At 37.7% G+C, this 24,606-nt stretch overlaps 1 protein-coding gene across 5 annotated transcripts in view; it reads right to left on the bottom strand.

Annotated features, from left to right (window-relative positions):
* PLCZ1 (phospholipase C zeta 1) overlaps positions 1-24,606 on the bottom strand; it is an 82,713-nt gene that overhangs the window by 22,042 nt on the left and 36,065 nt on the right. For 2 of the 5 annotated variants that reach the window (XM_077870895.1, XM_077870896.1), the window contains exons 11-12: positions 24,131-24,303; positions 16,224-16,356 (exon numbers count right to left, since the gene is read on the bottom strand). In XM_077870895.1, the coding sequence (XP_077727021.1) occupies positions 16,224-16,356; positions 24,131-24,303 (306 nt within the window). Of the gene's footprint in view, positions 1-5,260; positions 5,406-5,755; positions 5,913-6,186; positions 6,337-16,223; positions 16,357-24,130; positions 24,304-24,606 lie in introns of those variants that run through there. The other 3 variants (XR_013364238.1, XR_013364237.1, XM_077870894.1) reach the window with 3 other exon arrangements.

Here is a 24,606-nt window from a genome sequence, read left to right as displayed (position 1 = left end):
CCGATCTGATTACAGGATTGGCTAACTTTACTGTTAGAACATAGTGTCACAGATGAGTCAGGTAAACCTTCTATGTACCACTGGTGCAGATTAGTGGTGACACTATGATTTTCCTAGAGTCTATATTTTTTTCGACTTTTTTGTTCAATAAACCTCACGTTTTGAGTGTACAATTTCAGCAGTTTTGACATATATGTATATATGTATATGTATACGTGTGTGTGTGTATATATATATATATATATACTTTTATTAAAGCCTCACCACAATCAAGAAAAACATATCCATCCCTACCAAAAGTTTCCTTGGGACTTTTAATCCAGCCTTACTTCCATCCCAAACCCCCTTCACTGATTTGTTTGCTGTCATTCTAGTTTGCCCTTTCTGTCATTGTAAATAAATAGAACCACACAATATGTACTTATTTTGTCTATATTCTTTTATTCATCATAATGACTTTGAGATTCATTGATACTTATGCATATTTCAATAGTTTAGTCCTTTTTGTGGTGTTAAATTGTATCCCATCATATGGATCTAACACAATCTGTCTCTCCATTCACCTGTTAATGGACATTTGGGTAGTTTCCAATATGTAGCTATTATAAATAAAACTCCTATCTACAGTCATATAAAGTATTGTGTGGACATATGTTTTCATTTCTCTTGGGTAAATATCTAGGAGTCATGTGTGGGTCTATGTTTATATACTCAGGGAGTAACTGAGTCATGTGTAAGTATATGTTCCATTTTACAAGACACTACCAAACTGTTTCCAAAATGACTGTACCATTTTACATTCCCATCAGCAATATATAAAAAATCCAGTTTCTACATCCTTCCCAACATCTGTATGGCCCTTTTTATTCTATTTTAGCCATTCTATTGGTGACTCATGGTATTTTTAATTTCCATTTCCCTAATGACTAGGATGAATGTTAAGCATCTTTTTATACATTTATTGGGTACTTACATATTTTTCTTTGGGAAGTGAATGTTCAAATATTTTGCTTATTTTTATTGAGTTGTCTTATTGACTTGTGAGTATTCTTTACATGGTGTATATACAAATCTTTTGATAGATATGTTAAAAAATACTTTCCCCCATTCTGAAGATTGCTTTTTCATTTTCATATTTCAAAAAACAAAAGTTTTTTAAAATTACCACCTTCCATCTCTTTTATGTATGTCATGCTTTAATGTTCCAACAAACCTTTGCCTACCCCAAAGTTACAAAGATATTCTATATGCTTTCTTCTAAAAATTTTATAGTTTTTGTTTTAATTTCATATTTTGACTCTTGGGTCTATAATCCATTTTGAGCTAATTTTTGTATATTGTGTGATGTAATCAAAGCATTTTTTTCCCAGACTGCCCTGGATCAGTAACCTAGATTCTGGCATTTATTGTAGATCTTAGGCAACTCAATGTTTCTGGGGCTATCTCATTAACAATAAAATAGACGATTGCTGAAAGGAGTTAGGTTAATATTCAGCACGTTAGGTACTGCTAACGCTGCAGATATGTATCACATTAGAAAAGTAACTGCCCTGGGAGAAAAACAGGAAAGATGACTGAAAGTGTGAAAGTTAAACTGTATATACATGGAAAGTACAAAGAGGACACTGGTTGCTGAAAATGTGTAGGTTTGTAAAGCATTTAACATCAACTCTCCCCTCACTACCACCAGGTGTTGGGCTGGTGTGTAACTATACAAGACACATAGATTCCAACCTCTAATCAAGTTCAAATTCCACTTTAATCCACCTCTTTGATGTGTGAAATGGAAATTTCTAGGGGCTGGTAAAAATGCTTGCTCTGATTATACAAAGAGCTCAAATGTATGGCCTAAGAATCCAAAATGCATCATAAGAATCCATTGTTGGTACAAATATTGCCAGAAGGTTATTACTTTGAAATAAATGCAATTTAATAAATGTTTATGTAGCACCTAAACTCTGGAGTCTTACCAACTCCTGAAAAATGAAACTCACATATTCCCCCAATAAAATGTTCATTGTCCAAGATCATAGGGGCTTCACTGAGAGTGATTCCATTCTCTCTATACCAGTCCACAGCATGAGCTTCTTACCATGTGGTTCCCAAATATCCCTTGAAATTTGCATAAAGGTTTTAACTGCAACCCTCAGAGGCACTATCTTGGGTGCATTGTCTACACCCCTCAAAATCACTATACATTCCCCACACCCAAAATTAAAATAACAACTTCTTTTTTTGTGACTACAGGGAGTTTCTCCACACTTCTTTCAGAGATGGGGCAACTTTATTCCTCAGCAACCAGCATCAGTGGCCTCCAGTGGTCACCATCCCCCAAATGAAAGTCATAATAAATCTAAATGGGGAGATAGTGCTCTTTGTTTCCTGAGGTCCTAAACAACCACAAGCAGAAAAAAAAAAAGATCAATGTAACAACATAACAAAAGTTTCCTATTACACAGATCACTATTAGGTAACACATGTTACAGAAGCAAAGCCAAGTTTAGGTCAATGCTCTCCAGCCAAAGACCCCCAGGAACACACAGAGTTGGGTTTATGACTCATTGCAATACGGAGATACATAAACACGGAACTATATACATAATACAGAATGGAACGTCCGTAAAAGGATGTTGAAAAGCACTTATATTGGATTTAGGCTTGTGTTGGATGATTGCGGAGGGTGGGGGGAAGTTCAAGGAAGTAGGGTTCTTCTCTGCACTGGATGATGTCAAGAGTAGGGGCAATTCTATGATTGAAATAAATCTCACCCATAAGATAAAAAGAATGAATCAGGATAAAAGGTATAATTGGTAAAGAATCAACGGTCATTCATGTCAGCCAAGATGGGAGAATGTTTTGCATTTCTGAGTTTGGACAATACCCATGTGTTCAGTCACGGTCAGAGTGGTCTTGTCTAGTGTTGTTCTATGAAGCCGGTCATGTACAACAGGACACCATGGTCTAACTGCAACTGTCAGACCAGCTCCTAACAATGACAGGGCCCACCTGGTAGTGCAATGTCAATTCCTAGCTGTCATTTTGTTAGTTGTATGGAAACATACACCAAGGAACATGGCCTGGTCTAAGGAATGATGGATGGCCTCCCCCAGGAACTGACATTTCAACTAGGAATCAAAAAGGTAAAAAAGTCTTTTGCTGTCACAGCCCAGGGGTTCATCGAGCCCTTTTTTCAGTTTTTTTCCACTCACCAATGCTATTTTTTCCTGCAAGTGAATTATGCCTAGGGGCGCCTTGGTGGCTCAGTCTGTTAAGCAGCCAATTCTTGATTTCAGCTCAGGTCATGATCTAAGATCTCAGGATCATTAGATGGAGTCCCGCCTTGGGCTCTGCTCAGTATGGAGCCTGTTTGAGATTCTCTCCTTCTCCCTCCCTCTCTGCCCCTCCCTTCACTGTGTTCATGCTTGCTCTCACTCTCTCTCAAATAAATAAATAAAATCTTTAAAAAAAAAAAAATTATACCTAGACAGCATGAATCAAAGCTGCCTTCTTACATCATTCCCAACCTTCTCTAAATGAGAACATTCCCTGACTGTGGAATTTCTAAAGTAGTTTCTATTGTGTGAAAATTAATAACAATAATAGTAAAGTAGTAGTAATATGTCAGTTCAATCCTAAAGGAAAGTAAATGACAAATAATGCATACAAATAAATAGAACCAGAGATGTTTAAAGACATTATAAAATTGGACAAGAAATAAAAGAATCCAATGTTTCCTTTCAAAAGTGCATTTCTGATGTAGAGTGGGATTTTGAAAACTGAAAGATTTGATCTTCAAAGTTAGTGAGCTGAATTTGATTAGTACCTGAAGAAAAAGTGAGAAAAAAATTATATATATCCCTTTTTCCCTCATTTTAAATCTTGGTGGTATAAACAAGAAATACTTTATCCTGCTATAGAATTAGTGAACTCTTGCAAAACTCACCTGATCAGAGTCTTTAAATCTCATGAAATGCCAGATCTTCAGAACACTTTAGGAATTTAGAAAGGTTAAAGCCTCAAGTCAATGGGCTGAAAACCCCACCTGTGATTAGACTGAACGACCGAGGATTTAAATAAGATCTTTCTATTATCTGGCAAAATAAAAATATCCTTCTGTGAACTGGCTGTGGCTCTGCACTAGGAAGAGTGGACCTCACTCTTAAATCTAGAATGGCCAGGAGGTAATACCTGGATGATGATGCATTGGGACATTTCTTACTATAGCTTAGGTATTTGAATTCCCAGTGGCATCTTTGTTTTAAACATTTGGTTCTGAGGGTAAATCATAGAAGTAAAATATGGTAAATGGGTTATTTTGTATTTTCCTGGCCATCAAGAGAGAATGCATTAGTGAACATCTCAGTCATTTTTGTCGTGTTAGTTACAAGTTCAGATTTAATTTCAACAAATACCTATGAGGGTCCCCTAATTAGTCAAAAACAACGGTGCTGTAAAATTTGTCTCACTACCATGCAACAATGTGCTAGAATAAGTATTAATAGGTGTGGATTTTTAAAGAAGAGTTAATAAGGAACCATATTATTCTACATAATAACATTTAGTATATCAAAGAGCTGCTCATGGTGAGGAGCCCAGCATCTGAAATAGCACGGGAATCTCATCTCTGACCGAAGACAATCATCAAAGCACAGTTAGCACAGACTCAGAAATAGTGTGAATTCAGAGATCCAAGCATAGAAGTCTGCATAGTAGATCTCTTTTACAGACATGGAGGTTGAATACCGTTTGACTACAAATCAATTTCACAGCAACTCATAAAAATGTCTGTGTAATTATAGGGTATCAAATCCAATGCCCAGCATCTAAGAACTGGCTCGAGAAGGCAGGGGCTAATTACTGTCTAGGATATAACAGGGCACAAAACACCTGGGAATCTAATTCCATTTCTCTACAACATGCAGCAGTGGGTGTCTAGAAGTTAAAACCCTCTTAGATTTCACAGTTCTCCTTACTGATAAATATTTTCCGACATATCTTACATAATCAGACATATTTTAAGAGCTTGTAAGTCCTAGTAATTTAAAATGATACAAGCAACTTGCAAGAGCAGCTTCAGCAGCAGAGGGGCAAGAGAACTTGGCCATAAGAATGAAACATTGTGTGGATCCTCTGAACTGTTTTTGCTTTCTTTTTTCCCCACTGTTCTATATTGCATATTAAAGGGGAACTTGCTCTATATTGTTTTTGTAAATAATTGTTTTTGTTTTATGTTTAAAAGAAAAAAGAAAAGGTACAGACATTCATTTTGGCTGTTTTATTACGATGTATAGCTAACGATGTGTCAGGGACTGTTAGTTGCTATCTGATGTACCACACATAAATAAACAGTGCAGCAGGCTCAAGACTCTCGCCCATTTTAGAAAACAGAGGAACACGACGGTAACCTGCAAAAGGAATCATATCTAATTAGGACAATAAAAATAAATCAGCAGTGTTCTCCATAGTGCTACTAAGACTCTTATCTTTACCAAGCATAAGTAAAAACCACGGCTGCATAGTTAAATTCTTCTTGTATATTAATTTCCTACAAAAAAATAAAATATCTGGTTTCTATTCTGACTTCTTACTGCCTAACACTGAGCCTACAGCTCACACTTCTCCTCCCTCAAAGTGCAGTGTGCTAAATTAGCCGCCACCCTCCTGCTTCAGAAAGACTGTGTTTCCGAGGTACAGCTCAGATGGTGTTAGAGAAGTAAACACATTGAGACAAGGTAATTGGCATATTATAAATCACCTCAGCCAGGTGACTGCAACAAAAAGGCAGCCCTGAAAAGAGTCAAGAAAGGATTGTCTTGGGCTCCCAGGCTCTTCTTGGGCCGGAAGAATGAGTCACTGCTTCTCCCTTCTCTTTGATTCCCATGCTTTATTCTTCTGTGGTAGTCATGACTACTCTTAATTGAAACAAAAGAGCGATGATCCATGTAAAGAAATGCTCATACATGCCAAGTTTGTCTAATTTATCTTCCTAGCAATCCCAAACCACAACCCCACCTTCTATATGAGAACACATTTCTATAATACCAGTGAGAGAAAATATGTGTCAATGCTTAAAATTTCCTGTACATCTGATTGTCGTGGATAGAGCTATTTAGCATATTAATGTGTGTCTTTGGTAAATATAAGTTATAATTGTTAGCACAATCATCTTACTTTTAGGAATATTACCTTTGTTCATGCACAGAACTGGTAATGTATATTGACCAAGAAATTCATTTCCGGCTATTAAACCTTGATTTTCAACAACAAAACGCATCAGCGCCAATTCTGGCACATGAATAATAAATGTGAATGTTTCATTCCATTTTGGACTAAAAGCTGAAATATAAAGGAAGATATCATCAATGAATCATAAACACTATCTCTAGGGAATAAAGCATAGTACCTGTTCTCTGAAATTTTTCTTTTCAACACTTAGTAATATTAATAGTTGATGCTTTAGAGCTCTTGAATTTTTTTTTCTTTTTTTTTTTTGTTTTTTTATTTTTTTTTTATTTTTTTTTTTGAGCTCTTGAATTTTTCACGTATCCAATGAGAAAGGATAATAATGACAGTAACAATAATTATTGGGTGTTTAGTATTGCTGGGCAATATGACAAGAACTTCAAGCAGCTAATCTCATTTCGTCCTTAGAACAAACCCATCAGGGTTATTGCTGTCCACATTTACAGATGAGAAAACTGAGCCAGAAAGATGTTATGTAACTTCCTCAGGGTTTCACGTACACAGCCATTAAGGGGCAGGACAGGAATTCCAGCAAATGGAATCCAATTTCAGAGCAGAAACATTTAATCATTAGGCAATATGACTCTATGTTTAGGCAGATTCCTAACAAAGAAATTAAATGATAGCATTTTTCTCTACCAGCTCCTATTATGGGAAGAGTTCCATAGACAGTTGTTGGCCTGAGAGCTCAGTGCTCCAAAGCTAGCCTTTGATCCTTCTTCTTTTGAATAAGTGCTCATTTTAAAGTCCCAAGTTGATGAGTCATTTAGTTCTTAGCAAAAATAATCATCCCAAACAGCAATTTTGTCAAATAAGAAATCCAGATTGTGTCACAATATGACTGAAATCATCCAATACTTAATCCAATACTTAAGCGTAATGTAATGGAATCAAGAAATTCACATCCAGGGGGGAGGGGCAGGATGGCGGAAGAGTAGGGTCCCCAAATCACCTGTCTCCACCAAATTACCTAGAAAACCTTCAAATTATCCTGAAAATCTATTAATTCGGACTGAGAATTAAAGAGAGAGCACCTGGAAAGCTACAGTGAGAAGAGTTTGTGCTTCTATCAAGGTAGGAAGACGGGGAAAAAGAAATGAAACAAAAGGCCTCCAAGGGGGAGGGGCCCCGCGAGGAGCCGGGCTGAGGCCGGGGCGAGTGTCCCCAGGACAGGAGAGCCCCGTCCCGGAGGAGCAGGAGCTGCACCGACCTTCCCGGGGGAAAGGGGCTCGCGGGGAGGTGGAGCAGGACCCAGGAGGGCGGGGATGCCCTCGGGCTCCCGGGGACAGTAACAGCAACTGCGCACCCAGGAGAGTGCGCCGAGCTCCCTAAGGGCTGCAGCGCGCACGGCGGGACCCGGGAGCAGCTCGGGGGGCTCGGGGGCGGCTCCGCGGAGGGGGCTGCGGGGCAGGAGCAGCTCGGAGGGGGCTGCCGGGCGGGAGCACGAATCCAACAGCGCAGGCCCCGGAGCACTGGGCGCCGGACACAGCCCAGGATCCGGCCTCCCCTGGGACAGGCAGAGGCGGGGAGGGCCCAGGACAGCGACGACGCTCCTGCCCCAGCTGAGCAGATCAGCGGCCCCGCCCCGGAGCCTCCAGGCCCTGCAGACAGAGAGCTCTGTGGTTACTCTAGGGGCTGACTCCAGGGCTGCAGACCTGGCCCCGCCACTGGGGCTGTTCCTCCTGCAGCCTCACGGGGTAAACAACCCCCACTGAGCCCTGCACCAGGCAGGGGGCAGAGCAGCTCCCCAAGTGCTAACACCTGAAAATCAGCACAGCAGGCCCCTCCCCCAGAAGACCAGCTAGACTGACTGACAACTTCCAGGGGAAGCCAAGGGACTTAAAGAACACAGAATCAGAAGATACTCCCCTGTGGTTCTCTCTCTCTCTCTCTTTTTTTTTTTTTTCTTTTTGATTTGTTTCCTTCCCCCAATCCCCTTTTTTTCTCCTTTCTTTCTTTTTCTTTCTCTTTTTCTTCTTTTTTTTTCCTTCCTTTTTGTTCTCTTTCTCTTTTCTTTCCTTCTTTCTCTCCTCTCTTTTTCTCCTTTTCCCAAAACAACTTGCTTTTGACCACTCTGCACTGAGCAAAATGACTAGAAGGAAAACCTCACCTCAAAAGAAAGAATCAGAAACAGTCCTCTCTCCCACAGAGTTACAAAATCTGGATTACAATTCAATGTCAGAAAGCCAATTCAGAAGCACTATTATACAGCTACTGGTGGCTCTAGAAAAAAGCATAAAGGACTCAAGAGACTTCATGACTGCAGAATTTAGAGCTAATCAGGCAGAAATTAAAAATCAATTGAATGAGATGCAATCCAAACTAGAAGCCCTAACGACGAGGGTTAACGAGGTGGAAGAACGAGTGAGTGACATAGAAGACAAGTTGATAGCAAAGAGGGAAACTGAGGAAAAAAGAGACAAACAATTAAAAGACCATGAAGATAGATTAAGGGAAATAAACGACAGCCTGAGGAAGAAAAACCTACGTTTAATTGGGGTTCCCGAGGGCGCCGAAAGGGCCAGAGGGCCAGAATATGTATTTGAACAAATTCTAGCTGAAAACTTTCCTAATCTGGGAAGGGAAACAGGCATTCAGATCCAGGAAATAGAGAGATCCCCCCCTAAAATCAATAAAAACCGTTCAACCCCTTGACATCTAATAGTGAAGCTTGCAAATGCCAAAGATAAAGAGAAGATCCTTAAAGCAGCAAGAGACAAGAAATCCCTGACTTTTATGGGGAGGAGTATTAGGGTAACAGCAGACCTCTCCACAGAGACCTGGCAGGCCAGAAAGGGCTGGCAGGATATATTCAGGGTCCTAAATGAGAAGAACATGCAACCAAGAATACTTTATCCAGCAAGGCTCTCATTCAAAATGGAAGGAGAGATAAAGAGCTTCCAAGACAGGCAGCAACTGAAAGAATATGTGACCTCCAAACCAGCTCTGCAAGAAATTTTAAGGGGGACTCTTAAAATTCCCCTTTAAGAAGAAGTTCAGTGGAACATTCCACAGAAACAAGGACTGAATAGTTATCATGATGACACTAAATTCATATCTCTCAATAGTAACTCTGAATGTGAACGGGATTAATGACCCCATCAAAAGGCGCAGGGTTTCAGACTGGATAAAAAAGCAGGACCCATCTATTTGCTGTCTACAAGAGACTCATTTTAGACAGAAGGACACCTACAGCCTGAAAATAAAAGGTTGGAGAACCATTTACCATTCGAATGGTCCTCAAAAGAAAGCAGGGGTAGCCATCCTTATATCAGATAAACTAAAATTTACCCCAAAGACTGTAGTGAGAGATGAAGAGGGACACTATATCATACTTAAAGGATCTATTCAACAAGAGGACTTAACAATCCTCAATATATGCCCCGAATGTGGGAGCTGCCAAATATATAAACCAATTAATAACCAAAGTGAAGAAATACTTAGATAATAATACACTTATACTTGGTGACTTCAATCTAGCTCTTTCTATACTCGATAGGTCTTCTAAGCACAACATCTCCAAAGAAACGAGAGCTTTAAATGATACACTGGACCAGATGGATTTCACAGATATCTACAGAACTTTACATCCAAACGCAACTGAATACACATTCTTCTCAAGTGCACATGGAACTTTCTCCAGAATAGACCACATATTGGGTCACAATACCGATACCGATACCAAAAGATTGGGATCGTCCCCTGCATATTCTCAGACCATAATGCCTTGAAATTAGAACTAAATCACAACAAGAAGTTTGGAAGGACCTCAAACACGTGGAGGTTAAGGACCATCCTGCTAAAAGATGAAAGGGTCAACCAGGAAATTAAGGAAGAATTAAAAAGATTCATGGAAACTAATGAGAATGAAGATACAACAACCATCCAAAATCTTTGGGATGCAGCAAAAGCAGTCCTAAGGGGGAAATACATCGCAATACAAGCATCCATTCAAAAACTGGAACGAACTCAAATACAAAAGCTAACCTTACACATAAAGGAGCTAGAGAAAAAAGAGCAAATAGATCCTACACCCAGGAGAAGGAGAGAGTTAATAAAGATTCGAGCAGAACTCAACGAAATCGAGACCAGAAGAACTGTGGAACAGATCTACAGAACCAGGAGTTGGTTCTTTGAAAGAATTAATAAGATAGATAAACCATTAGCCAGCCTTATTAAAAAGAAGAGAGAGAAGACTCAAATTAATAAAATCGTGAATGAGAAAGGAGAGATCACTACCAACACCAAGGAAATACAAACGATTTAAAAACATATTATGAACAGCTATACGCCAATAAATTAGGCAATCTAGAAGAAATGGACGCATTCCTGGAAAGCCACAAACTACCAAAACTGGAACAGGAAGAAATAGAAAACCTGAACAGGCCAATAACCAGGGAGGAAATTGAAGCAGTCATCAAAAACCTCCCAAGACACAAGAGTCCAGGGCCAGATGGCTTCCCAGGGGTATTTTATCAAACTTTTAAAGAAGAAACCATACCTATTCTCCTAAAGCTGTTTGGAAAGATAGAAAGAGATGGAGTACTTCCAAATTCGTTCTATGAGGCCAGCATCGCCTTAATTCCAAAACCAGACAAAGACCCCACCAAAAAGGAGAATTACAGACCAAATCCCTGATGAACATGGATGCAAAAATTCTCAACAAGATACTGGCCAATAGGATCCAACAGTACATTAAGAAAATTATTCACCATGACCAAGTAGGATTTATCCCCAGGACACAAGGCTGGTTCAACACCCGTAAAACAATCAATGTGATTCATCATATCAGCAAGAGAAAAACCAAGAACCATATGATCCTCTCATTAGATGCAGAGAAAGCATTTGACAAAATACAGCATCCATTTCTGATCAAAACTCTTCAGAGTGTAGGGATAGAGGGAACATTCCTCGACATCTTAAAAGCCATCTATGAAAAGCCCACAGCAAATATCATTCTCAATGGGGAAGCACTGGGAGCCTTTCCCCTAAGATCAGGAACAAGACAGGGATGTCCACTCTCACCATTGCTGTTCAACATAGTACTGGAAGTCCTAGCCTCAGCAATCAGACAACAAAAAGACATTAAAGGCATTCAAATTGACAAAGAAGAAGTCAAACTCTCCCTCTTCGCCGATGACATGATACTCTACATAGAAAACCCAAAAGTCTCCACCCCAAGATTGCTAGAACTCATACAGCAATTCGGTAGCGTGGCGGGATACAAAATCAATGCCCAGAAATCAGTGGCATTTCTATACACTAACAATGAGACTGAAGAAAGAGAAATTAAGGAGTCAATCCCATTTACAATTGCACCCAAAAGCATAAGATACCTAGGAATAAACCTCACCAAAGAGGTAAAGGATCTATACCCTCAAAACTATAGAACACTTCTGAAAGAAATGGAGGAAGACACAAAGAGATGGAAAAATATTCCATGCTCATGGATTGGCAGAATTAATATTGTGAAAATGTCAATGTTACCCAGGGCAATATACACGTTTAATGCAATCCCTATCAAAATACCATGGACTTTCTTCAGAGAGTTAGAACAAATTATTTTAAGATTTGTGTGGAATCAGAAAAGACCCCGAATAGCCAGGGGAATTTTAAAAAAGAAAACCATATCTGGGGGCATCACAATGCCAGATTTCAGGTTCTACTACAAAGCTGTGGTCATCAAGACAGTGTGGTACTGGCACAAAAACAGACACATAGATCAGTGGAACAGAATAGAGAATCCAGAAATGGACCCTGAACTTTATGGGCAACTAATATTCGATAAAGGAGGAAAGACTATCCATTGGAAGAAAGACAGTCTCTTCAATAAATGGTGCTGGGAAAATTGGACATCCACATGCAGAAGAATGAAACTAGACCACTCTCTTTCACCATACACAAAGATAAACTCAAAATGGATGAAAGATCTAAATGTGAGCCAAGATTCCATCAAAATCCTAGAGAAGAACACAGGCAACACCCTTTTTGAACTCGGCCATAGTAACTTCTTGCAAGATACATCCACGAAGGCAAAAGAAACAAAAGCAAAAATGAACTATTGGGACTTCATCAAGATAAGAAGCTTTTGCACAGCAAAGGATACAGTCAACAAAACTCAAAGACAACCTACAGAATGGGAGAAGATATTTGCAAATGACATATCAGATAAAGGGCTAGTTTCCAAGATCTATAAAGAACTTATTAAACTCAACACCAAAGAAACAAACAATCCAATAATGAAATGGGCAAAAGACATGAAGAGAAATCTGATAGAGGAAGACATAGACATGGCCAACAAGCATATGAGAAAATGCTCTGCATCACTTGCCATCAGGGAAATACAAATCAAAACCACAATCAGATACCACCTCACACCAGTGAGAATGGGGCAAATTTACAAGGCAGGAAACAACAAATGTTGGAGAGGATGTGGACAAAAGGGAACCCTCATACACTGTTGGTGGGAATGTGAACTGGTGCAGCCACTCTGGAAAACTGTGTGGAGGTTCCTCAAAGAGTTACAAATAGACCTGCCCTACGACCCAGCAATTGCACTGTTGGGGATTTACCCCAAAGATACAAATCAATGAAACGCCGGGACACCTGCACCCCAATGTTTATAGCAGCAATGGCCACGATAGCCAAACTGTGGAAGGAGCCTCGGTGTCCAACGAAAGATGAATGGATAAAGAAGATGTGGTCTATGTATACAATGGAATATTCCTCAGCCATTAGAAATGACAAATACCCACCATTTGCTTCATCGTGGATGGAACTGGAGGGTATTATGCTGAGTGAAGTAAGTCAGTCGGAGAAGGACAAACATTATATGTTCTCATTCATTTGGGGAATATAAATAATAGTGAAAGGGAATATAAGGGAAGGGAGAAGAAATGTGTGGGAAATATCAGAAAGGGAGACAGAACGTAAAGACTGCTAACTCTGGGAAACGAACTAGGGGTGGTAGAAGGGGAGGAGGGCGGGGGGTGGGAGTGAATGGGTGACGGGCACTGGGGGTTATTCTGTATGTTAGTAAATTGAACACCAATAAAAAAATAAATTAAAAAAATAAATAAAAATAAATAAAATAAAATGCAAAGAAAAAAAAAAGAAATTCACATCCAGATCAAATCTACTTAGGTTCAGAGAGAAATAATATGTATAATATGTATTGTTTTCATGTACAGATAGTAATGCTTGCTATGTCGATAGGTTTTGTTCTCTGGGTTACCTTTCCAGAGCATTACAGAATTTGTGACTCATTAGAGTTTATGTTTTCTGTGGTGTGTCAGTGGTCACAAGCACGCATTTACCAGATAGTAATCCAGGATGCAGTCTATGCCCATGAAAATATTAAACCAATTGACTTGATGCTAGTATAATGAATGCATTACCTTGCCTTAAGAAAAGAAATAATTCCATGGAGTACAGGGGCAGGTCTAAGAGTCAATTCTTTATGGACGCTTTAAAATGTCTGCACAAAATTTTTATACTGATTTATCTTCCTCTTCTAATCCTAATTCACTATAAACTCTCTTTCTCACACACACACACACACACACACACACACAGATAATATGTATTATATGAGAAAGCCCTTTTAGTTATGAAAGAAAGAAATGAAGGTAAGGAAAAAAGGAAAGAGGGAAGGAAACCAGGATACCAAATTTGTTAGTTACAGTTTTTCTCTGGCATGATCAAAACCGAAGAATTACTTTAACACCTTATCCAAATGTGATCTTTTTCCTTCCAGACTCTCATTTCTTTTATTAGGCCACAATTATGATAGTAGCTAAGCCATCTTAGAATCCCTCTTGATGGGGCGGGCACCCAGGTGGCTCAATGGTTGAGCATCTGCCTTCAGCTCAGTCATCATTTCAGGGTCCTGGGATCGAGTTCTACATCTGGCTTCCTGCAGGGAGCCTGCATCTCCTTCTGCCTGTGTCTCTGCCTCTCTCTTTCATGAATAAACAAATAAAATCTTTTTTTAAAAAAAAAAAGAATCCCTGTTATCCAGCTATCTAGACTTTTATTCTTGCTAGTCTTCCTCACAAATGTCCCCCACTCCTTTTCTGTTGCCACGGGACTTCTTTGACGGGAATTCCCCATACCTCTAGCCATGAAATCATATCCTGACTCTACTTTGTATTTCCCATTTCCCTCACATACACGTCTTCCTACCAAATCTGCAGAAACTACCTCTCTAAAGCCCAAATATGCTAATGATATATTCCTGTTTAAGAGTTTTAATTTTATTCATTTTCTACAGAAAAGAAAGTACCTAACATCTTACCATGGCTCTCACAATTTTCCATGACCATCCCCAATGTAACGTTCTCCTTTTATCTCACACTGATCTTTCTTAAGTACCCTGTATGTCACCCATCTCAAACCTCTGTACTTTTTCCTAACATGCTTGAATGTAGTCTTCTCCAGGTTTTAGAACTCATGTTATTCCTTTTGCCTTCAATGCCTTCATCCTCAATCTCTGTAAAAAATTCTATTCATTCTCCAGGAACCATCTCCAAATTTGCACCTTCCACTATAATTCTCTGTATTTTCCTTAAAACACTGACTCTATCATAATAGTTTTATTGTATCTCATCACCCATAGCAAATTGAAAACTATCTACAATAGAGTTCATTGAGGCATACATAATAATATATTTAATAAACAGAGATTTTAAGTTTTTTGATACTTATCACCAGGCTTCTAATAACAGGCTCAGTATTATTAGATAAACCAAATTTAATTTCAGCAGGGATACTTCCATAAAACCCACGGATATAATCTAAATTCTAATGGGAGCTAGAATCATATAATAAGAGGTACACTGAATAAATAAATGTTCTGTGCATTTTGTCATGAAGATTCAAGTAAGGGGATGAAGAGAACAAGAGATAGGTTACTATAAGCTTCCCGACATAAGCAGTTACCATTTCATGACTTTGCCCTTGTAGTATGCCTTCTACTCTAAGGCAGGCAAATAAGGCAGTAAATCATCACCAATATCCCTTCCCATAGATAACCTAGGGTGAAATAGCCAAAATTCCCCACATTTTTTTCCATACCCTTTGCACTAGGGGGAAATGGAGGAGTATCGGGGTATCAATGCAAGGGGCAGATGGTGGATATTATTGAGGATTATCACCCAAGAGAAAAAAAGACCACTAAAACTGCACTGTTTTTCTGTTGGTGCCATTTAACCTGGCACATACTTCCAGACTCTGAAATGAACCCCACTATACTTTGGAATATCCACTTAGAGAAGACTCTAGACTCAAAAATCAGTTCCAAGGTTTTCTCCAAAGTGATCCTGACTACAGGTCAATCCTAGGAATCTATACTTTAATGTCCTTAATTATTTCAACCTCATTGAAGATGTGATGATGTCAGTAGTGTATTTCATAAAATATCATGGTACACTGGAACTGAAAATCTTACCCAAGTCATTTCTTCCATTTCTACATTTCCCTACTGGAAAAAAAATGACTGAATTATGAGTAGGTTTCTGTGGCATCCTTAGTCAAAGTAAAAAGCCACAGACCTTTGACCTAAAATAATTCAAAGAATGAAATAAAAATGGATAGCATATTGTATCAGAACAATTATACGTTCTTTATTTTACACAAAGGCTAGAAGCTAAATAGATTTGCAGCCATCAAAATGCCCCCTTTAATTCAGCAATATGGGAAGAGACACAAAAAAGGAGGTCAAAGTGAAAAAAAAAGTAGTAATTTTTTAGGTCAGATACATGTTTTTTCTGTAATCTGAAAAACAACACATATTTAAACAACACATTGAATCATTATCAAATTGTTTTTGCTGCATATAACACTTTGGTCATCTTAAACCTCATGCAAAGCCCTTGCCTTACGAATAATAAAGATGTATCAAAATTCTATCAGTAGATAAATTTTAGGATTTCCAGAAAGAAGTCTAGTAGAAGTTCAATAAAAATATATTAGGAACTCACCATTTTTTTTAATTACACGAGTCTGCTGCTTCATTTGATCATTTGGAACACCAAAAGTTTCTAGAATCACTAATGTGTCAGCTTTGTTAGATGATGAATGGTTACTGGGAGGTAACTGAATACCACTGATGAGCTGCACAAAAATTTTTGAACGCAGAAATTTAGCAGGATATCAAACTCCATAATCACACAATTTCAAAATAAAATAAATATTCCCCAAAAATATAGACTCTCTATTCCCACAAAGATGTTAAAAGTGTAATATACACAAATTTTAAAATTTAACTCTTTTACCTTCAAGTATCAGTAGCAGAATACTAGGAATATATCTACATTATTCTATTTCACCAATATATAATTATAGAAATATTCATATTGTCTGAATTCATAGTTCAGCATAAATATTTTCTTATTTTTAAAGTCTTTGTTAGAGTTGTTGTAAAACATTGCTTACAAGTATTGTTACAATCACAGTCTACTGTAACTCAGGCTGAATTACTCTGATAACATGAACTATTTTGAAATTCATATTGTATATAAACAGCCAAAAATTAAACAATATTAATATTACTTTTGAAATGTGAGTAAAAACACTGCATAATTTCCTAAGATAGCATTTTTGATAGTATAATGTATATATTTGGATAATTTATGACAAAATTTTGTATTATTTATTGTTGTCAATATTATCATGAGCAATGTGAGTCTGACAAAATTAATGATTTCATATGTATCAGTCCCTAATATATATATGGGACACTTAAATTAATTTACAAACACTTAAAGTAATTAACAATAGTTTTATTTCCACTTTTATTCGTCAAACTAACTGCTGAAGCAAAGTTTAGTCTTACTATGGGGAACAAAGTCCAAACAAAAAACAATATTCCAAGTGTACTAGTTTGTAAAATGTACTAATGTAAAAAGTGAAGCATAAGTTCAATTTCTGAAGAATAAAATAAAGAGGAACAAATAAATAATTAATTTTTTAAAAAGAAAGGAGGAAGGAAAGAAGAAAGCAAGAGGGAAAAATGATAAAAGTGCCAAGGTATAATTTTTCCTTTTCTACATTATAACATTAGCTGGAAACCAGAGTGACTATGCAAATATTTAACAGCTACTATGGAATGGGCATTGATCAATCAACTAATTAGACTTAAGGGTCTGAAATTATAAGGGTAGTTATACAGAATATTGGCCATAGACAAGTATACTGCTACCAGAGCCTACCAGTTGAAAATCTCCTCCTCAGGTAATAGACCCTTACTGATATGAAGAAGGTTCAGCTTTGGCACACCTCATGTCAAAAAAAAAAAATTCTGACTAAAAATAATCATAGTTGAATATGAGAACTGAAAGAGAATTTAGAAGCTATTATTCAAACAATCTTTACACTCTGATTCACAGAGCCCTTCCAAGGGCCACTACAGAAAATAGATGTCAGAAAGAAAACCCTAGTGGTCAACTAGAGTACCTATGCTTTTCTCTATTGGCCGTATGCATAAGATTTTGAACTTAGAAAATGGTTGTATAGATTTTATAAGTTGAAAATGACTGACATATTCCAAAACTCTCAATTTGCAGATGACAAACATTAAACCAGAAATGTTGAAATGTCTTCATCAAGGACATAAAGCTAAGGGCAAAACTAGGTCTTTTGATTCTCAAGGCATGCCTTCCAAAATTTGTACAAGTTGTAATCAAAACTCTCTGGGATGATCAAAGCAAGAGAGAAGGACCCACATGGCTATGGCAGCAGTTTCCTGGGAAAATCATTAATCCTGCCTGTTTTATATCATACCCCTTACATCTCTATATGAGACCCTTCAGAAACAAACAGGTGGCATTTGTAACCATGTGTGCATACTATCTTCCATCTTTGCTTCCTCAATAAAAGAGCACAGATGTTCTCTTTACTATTTTTAACTTGAAAAAGAAATCATTCGTTCAACATTTTTCTTTTTAATTTGAATTCAATTAGCTAACATATAGCACATCATTAGTTTCAGATGTAGTTTTCAATAAACCATCAGTTGTGTAAAACACTCACTGATCATCACATCACATGCCCCCCTTAATTTCTATCACCCAGTTACCCCATCCCTCCCCTTCAGCAACCCTCATTTTATTTCCCAGAGTTAAAAGTCCCTCATGGTTTATCTCCCTCTCTGATTTTTTCCCATTCAGTTTTCCCTACCTTCCCTTATGGTCCTCTACACTATTTCTTACATTCAGCATATGAATGAAACCATATGATAATTGTGTTTCTCTGATTGACTTATTTCACTTAGCATAATACCCTCCAGTCCCATTCACATCGATGTAAATGGTATTCATCCTTTCTGATGGCTAAGTAATATTCCATTATACATACATACCATATCTTCTTTATCCATTCATCTTTCAAAGACATCTTGGCTTTTTCCACAGTTTGGCTATTGTGGACATTGTTGCTATGAACATTGGAGTACAGGTGCCCCTTTGTTTGACACACAAATGGCCAACAGACATGTGAAAAATGCTCAATATCACTTGTCATCAGGGAAATACAAATCAAAACTACAATGGGGTACCACCTCACAACAGTCTGAATGGCTAAACTTAACAATTCAGGAAGCAACAGATGTTGATGAGGATTGGGAACCCTCTTACACTGTTGGGAATGCAAACTGGTGCAGCCACTCTGGAAAAGAGTATGGAGGTTCCTCAAGAAGTTAAAAATATAACTACCCTATGACTCAGCAATTGCATTATTTGGTATTTACCCGAAAGATACAGATGTAACATTCAATTAACTGACATATATTGATCATATACTTTGTGTCAGGCACTGTGGATAAGACCTGAACAAAAAACAGTCTTATCCTCACAGGGCCTTCAGACAATGGGGGGAAGAAGACAAGCACAAGTAGATAAACCATTACAGGCATGTTCATGTGATGGAGCTTTGCTTTATTCCACTTTGCAGATATTGCATTTTTTACAAAGTGAAGGTTTGTGGCAATTCTGCATTAAGCAAGTCTGTGGGCACCATTTTTCTAATAGCAGTTGCTTACTTTGTGTTTCTGTTTCACATTTTGATAATTCTCACAATATTTAGAACTTTTTCATTATTATTATATTTATTAAGGTGATCTGTGATCAGTGATTTTTAATGTTATTGTTGTAATTTCTGGGGGTGCAATGAACCTTGCCCATATAAAGACAGCAAACTAAGACATGTATGTGTTTTGACTGCAGATGTGGTGGAGACAGCAAGAGAACTACAATCAGAAGTAGAGCCTGAAGATGTGACTGAATTACTCCAGTCTCATGATAAAACTTGAACAGATGAGGAACTGCTTCTGGTGGATAAGCAAAGAAAACAGTTTCTTGAGATGGAATCTACTCCTGGTGAAGAGGCTGTGACGATTATTGAAATGACAACAAAGGATTTAGAATATTACATCAACTTAGTTGACAAAACAATACCACAGCCACCCCAACCTTCAGCAACCCACCCTGATCAGTCAGAAGCCATCAATATCTAGGCAAGACCCTCCACCAACAAAGAGAGATTATGACTTGCTGAAAGCTCAGATGATGGTTAGCATTTTTTAGCAACAAAGTATTTTTAATTAAGGTATGTACATTGGTTTTTTTAGACATAATACTATTGCACACTTAATAGACCACAGTATAGTATAAACATAACTTTCATATATTCTGGCAAACCAAAAAATTCACTTGATTTGTTTTATTGTGAGATGCACTTTATTGTGGTGGTCTGAAACCAAACTTGCAATTTGTCTGACGTACGCCTGTATAATATAGTGGCGCAGTGTATGTATGTTACGGAAAAACAAAACTACGAAAAGAAGCATAACTAATTTAGTTTAGGAAAAAACGTTCCAAAAAGAAGTGACCCTTAAATCTTGAAAAATGAGTCTGAGTGCAACAGGCAGGTGGAGGATGGAAGAATAATCCAGTCAAAGGAAAAAGTTTATGTAATGCATGGAGATGTCATATGGTAGCAGTACAAGATGTCAGACTGGAAGGGGTGAGAGATAGGCCTAGAGAATTAGGCTAACCCTCAACTAAGAAAGCAAGCAGGAAGCCTGAAGAAACATTAAATAGACTTAGCACTAGGGCACAATGTCTCTGGGTCACTTGTGGAAAATGGATCAGGAGGACCAAGACAGACTATATAAAAAACTGTTAGGAGGCCAAAGGAAGAAATGTGATGACAACTAACAAATTCCTCTAACTTTTTTTTTTTAAGGCAAATGGCATTAGACCAAGGGATTGGATAAAGAAGACATTTTGAATCAATAAAATTTAGAGATGGGACATGGGAAGTGACAGACGTGGAAGAGAGGAATGTTCCCAATTTTCTACCCTGAGTTAATTGGCATAAAGAATTCGATGGAGTTCATTGACCTTTAAAGAAAATAAGATAAGACTAGGAAGGGATGTTCAGCCTTTAAAATGTTAAGCTTGACAGTATAGGTATTAAACAGGTAAGGATGCTAAGTAGGATATTTAAAATATGCCATTACATTTCAGAAATGAAGTCAGATTAAAGTTTTGAGCATTCTTGGTAGTTGAAATGATGAATGTATATAAAAGGACACAAGGAGAATATTTAGTTTGAGATGAGAATCAAACAAAACCTTAGCCTAACAGACAAATGAAAAAATACTCCATATCACTCAGCATCAAGGAAATACAAATCAAAACCATGATGAGATATCACCTCACACTGGTCAGAATGGCTACAATTAACAAGTCAGGAAACAACAGATGTTGGTGAGGATGCAGAGAAAAGGGAACCCTCTTACACTGTTGGTGGGAATGCAAGCTGGTGCAGCCACTCTGGAAAACAGTAGGGAAGTTCCTCAAAAAGTTAAAAGTAACTTCCCTACAATCCAGTAATCACACTACTAGATATTTATCCAAAGGATACAAAAACACTGATTTGATTTAAACCCCCAATGTTTATAGCAGCAATGTCCACAATAGCCAAAATATGGAAGAGTCCAGATGTCCATCGAGAGATGAATGGAAAAAGAAGAGGTGATAGGTGATAGATGATAGATAGATAGATAGATGATAGATATAATGGAATATTACTCAGCCATCAAAAAGAATGAAATCTTGTCATTTGCCACAATGTGGATGGAACTAGAGGCTATTCTGCTAACTGAAATAAGTCAGTTAAAAAAAAGAGAAATGCCATATGATTTCCCTCATGTGGAATTTAAGAAGCAAAACAGATGAACATAGGAGAAGAGAAGGAAAAATAAAATAAGATAAAAACAAAGAGGGAGGCAAACCATAAAAGACTCTTAACTATAGGCAACAAACTGAGAGCTGCTGGAGGGAGATTGGGTAGGGGGATGAGGTGACTGGGTGATGGGCACTAAGGAGGGCACATGATGTAATGAACACTGGGTGTTACATGCAACTGAATTCTACACCTGAAACTAATAATACACTATATATTAACTAAATTGAATTTAAATTTAAAACTTTTTTTATAAAGGAAATCCCTTAACAATATAAATACTTCAGAAGCAGGTAGAGAAAAAGGAGCCCATAAATTTGTGAGAGAAAGAATCACCTAGGAGGAAAGGGGAAAAAAAGAGAGGAAAGCCCCAGACACAAGGAGATTTGTGAGGAATAGGAGAGGACCATACAAAGTGGCTGATTCATCCCTTTATCTCACTAGAACAGCAACTACAATGACAAGATGAGGAGTTTAGAACAATGCAGCCTTTTGCATTTTTTCATTCATGCAAAAAGGCAACAGGGAGACACTGGTTCTGATGTAGAAAGATGTTGAAATACTACCCACCTTATAATGGCTGAAGAGATCAACAGAAATTTAAAAGGTACCAAAGAACATCACTGGAACTTAAAATATTAATGTATACTTTCTAGCTTATGTTATAACCAAAAAGTAAAAGAACAAGTTACTAATCTTTTAAATTTTTGTATTAAAAATACAAAAAGAATACCAAAGTTATAATAATATTTGCAAGGTAAGCTTAATGGTCAATATTTTGCTGGATCCTAGAAAGAGTGCCAACTAATTGATTTGGGGCTGCATCCAGAGCAGGAGGCAATGTCTACCTAGCTACCATATGCCTCTACTTTTAGAGTCACAAAATCCGGGGTGCCTGAGTGGCTCAGTTGGTTAAGCACCTGACTCTTGATTTTGGCTCAGATCACTATCTCCTCTGGTTTTGTGGCATGAAGCTCCAACTGGGGCTTTATGCTTAGCATAGAGTCTGCTTTTCCCTCTTCCTCCCCACTCCCTGGCTTGCGCTCTCTATCTCTCTCAAATAAATAAGTAAAATCTTAAAACAACAACAACAACAACAACAACAACTTCAGAGTCACAAAACCCCTAATAACCAAGAAAAAAGTCAGCTACATATTTCACTGATACTATTTTCTGCAGTGGCCTGGAACATTTCTGTCTCATTCAACTTTGCTCTACCCTCTCCATATTTATCTCTGGAAAACAGCAACATCTCTGAAATCTCCATCCTCAGCTGGGACAAAAAGGCTAGGACCTGTACAGGATGAAAGTGGTCCCCAAGTCCTATGACCTCAGCACAGCAGAGGAAGGAGCTGAGAGAGGAAGACTTATGGGGTGTGCACTCTGGGTTGTAGCATTTCCTGCACCCTGATAGCCAGGGCACCAGGGCACCAGAGCAGGGAAGCTCTCATCAGCCAGCAAGGCAGCAGCACTCCCCTTAGTCAGAACTGGAGACACAAAAGTCTTCACCAGGCGCAGCCATACAAGTACCAAAATTCCAGAGCAGAATCTGAGTTGGTTCATATGGTTCTAGGGGCAATGAGCTAAATAAAAAGAGGGACCAAAGAGTCCTACCTACCCAATTTATTCCAAACCACAGGTACAGACACAATCTAAAATAGAATTACTTATAGCTAATTGGAGAGAAAAAGCCAGAGGCTCTTCAGAAGATTCAGGGGCATTCTAAAAAAGAAATAAATATAGCATGTGGGTTATAGAAGAATAAGAAAGTTTTCCAAAAAATCTATATTATTGGAAACAATCTCTTTTATTTTCATAATATCCATACTATGGGAAACAATAAATTTTAGACAACTACTTTTGATCCTAATAAAAATGCACAGGATGTAATAAGATGGGAGGGAGGGGGGTGGTGGCAGGGGCAAGGTGCAAGGTAGGATAGAGACAGAAGTACAAAGGAAACAGTATGAGGTAAATAAAAACTGGAGGAGAGAAACTGATAATGCAGGAGAAAAATTCACATCTACATTAGAATCAGTGAAGAATAAAATTAAATTCAGAGGAAAACCAATGGCAGGGAAAAAAAGAAAGTGATAAGGCTGATAGGAACTAGTAAACATGCAGGCAGATACTCAAGAAAAGCACATGGATAACTTTTTGTTTCTCAGTACTAATCAAAGAATATTCAGAGACAAGGAGCAAAAGTCCTGAACTGTGAAAGTCTAATTCTGTAGATTAATGAAAATCCAAGAGCTCCTAAAATTTCCTAGTAAAATTCTGTAAAGTTAAGGAGGAAGAGAGTAGCATATCCACAGGGTAACAAGTGGACTGAACTCCGGCTTCTCTATCACATACTAAAGGCCTAAAGACAATGGAAAAATAATAGACTTCAGAAAGAGAAGCTTTCATCCTCAATATTTCTATTCATAAGCAGGTAATCATTCATGCAAAAGTAAATGGAAAGATTTTTCAGTATGGAGAGGTACTGAAATACCACCCACCTATAATATCTAAAAAGAATAGCAGAAATTTAAAGGACATTACAGGAAATCAGTGGAACTCAAAATATTAATGCTGACTCTCTAGCTTACATAATAACCAAAAAAAAAAAAAAAAAAAAAGAAAAAGTTACTCATCTTACCCTTATTGTAAGTGTCACTGGATTACTGTATCTTGGTGTTTTATTTGGACTAAACGGTGTTTTACTATCTCTTAGGAACTGTGGTTTCAAAATATATCCAGAACTACCATTATCCAAAAATTTCCCATTTTGAAGATCCATGGGTAGACCGGGGGTCTGGAAATTTAAGGCCACTGTGAGAAAAAAAGTATTTTGGTATTGTCAGGAAAGAGAGGGTACAGCTAAAGAAACACAGTTCAAAGATTTACTGAAATATAACCATGGATTTTATATGTCCAAGCATTTTAAGAGCAAGTATCATTAGCCAATAATTCCTGATTTTTAGACATTCCTTCCTGCCATGTGTAAATTACTGTATGAAGGTGAGTCTCAAAGTCTAACTTTTAAATTATTTTGTAATTTAAAGTTTGAGTTAAAAATCAAAATGACACACAGTATACATTACAAAATAGCAATGTACAGGTCAGATGATTTTC

This window comes from Canis aureus, chromosome 25 (assembly GCF_053574225.1).
Source record: "Canis aureus isolate CA01 chromosome 25, VMU_Caureus_v.1.0, whole genome shotgun sequence".
NCBI classification, from domain to species: Eukaryota; Metazoa; Chordata; class Mammalia; order Carnivora; family Canidae; genus Canis; species Canis aureus.
This window is presented reverse-complemented; position numbering and strand designations above follow the sequence as displayed.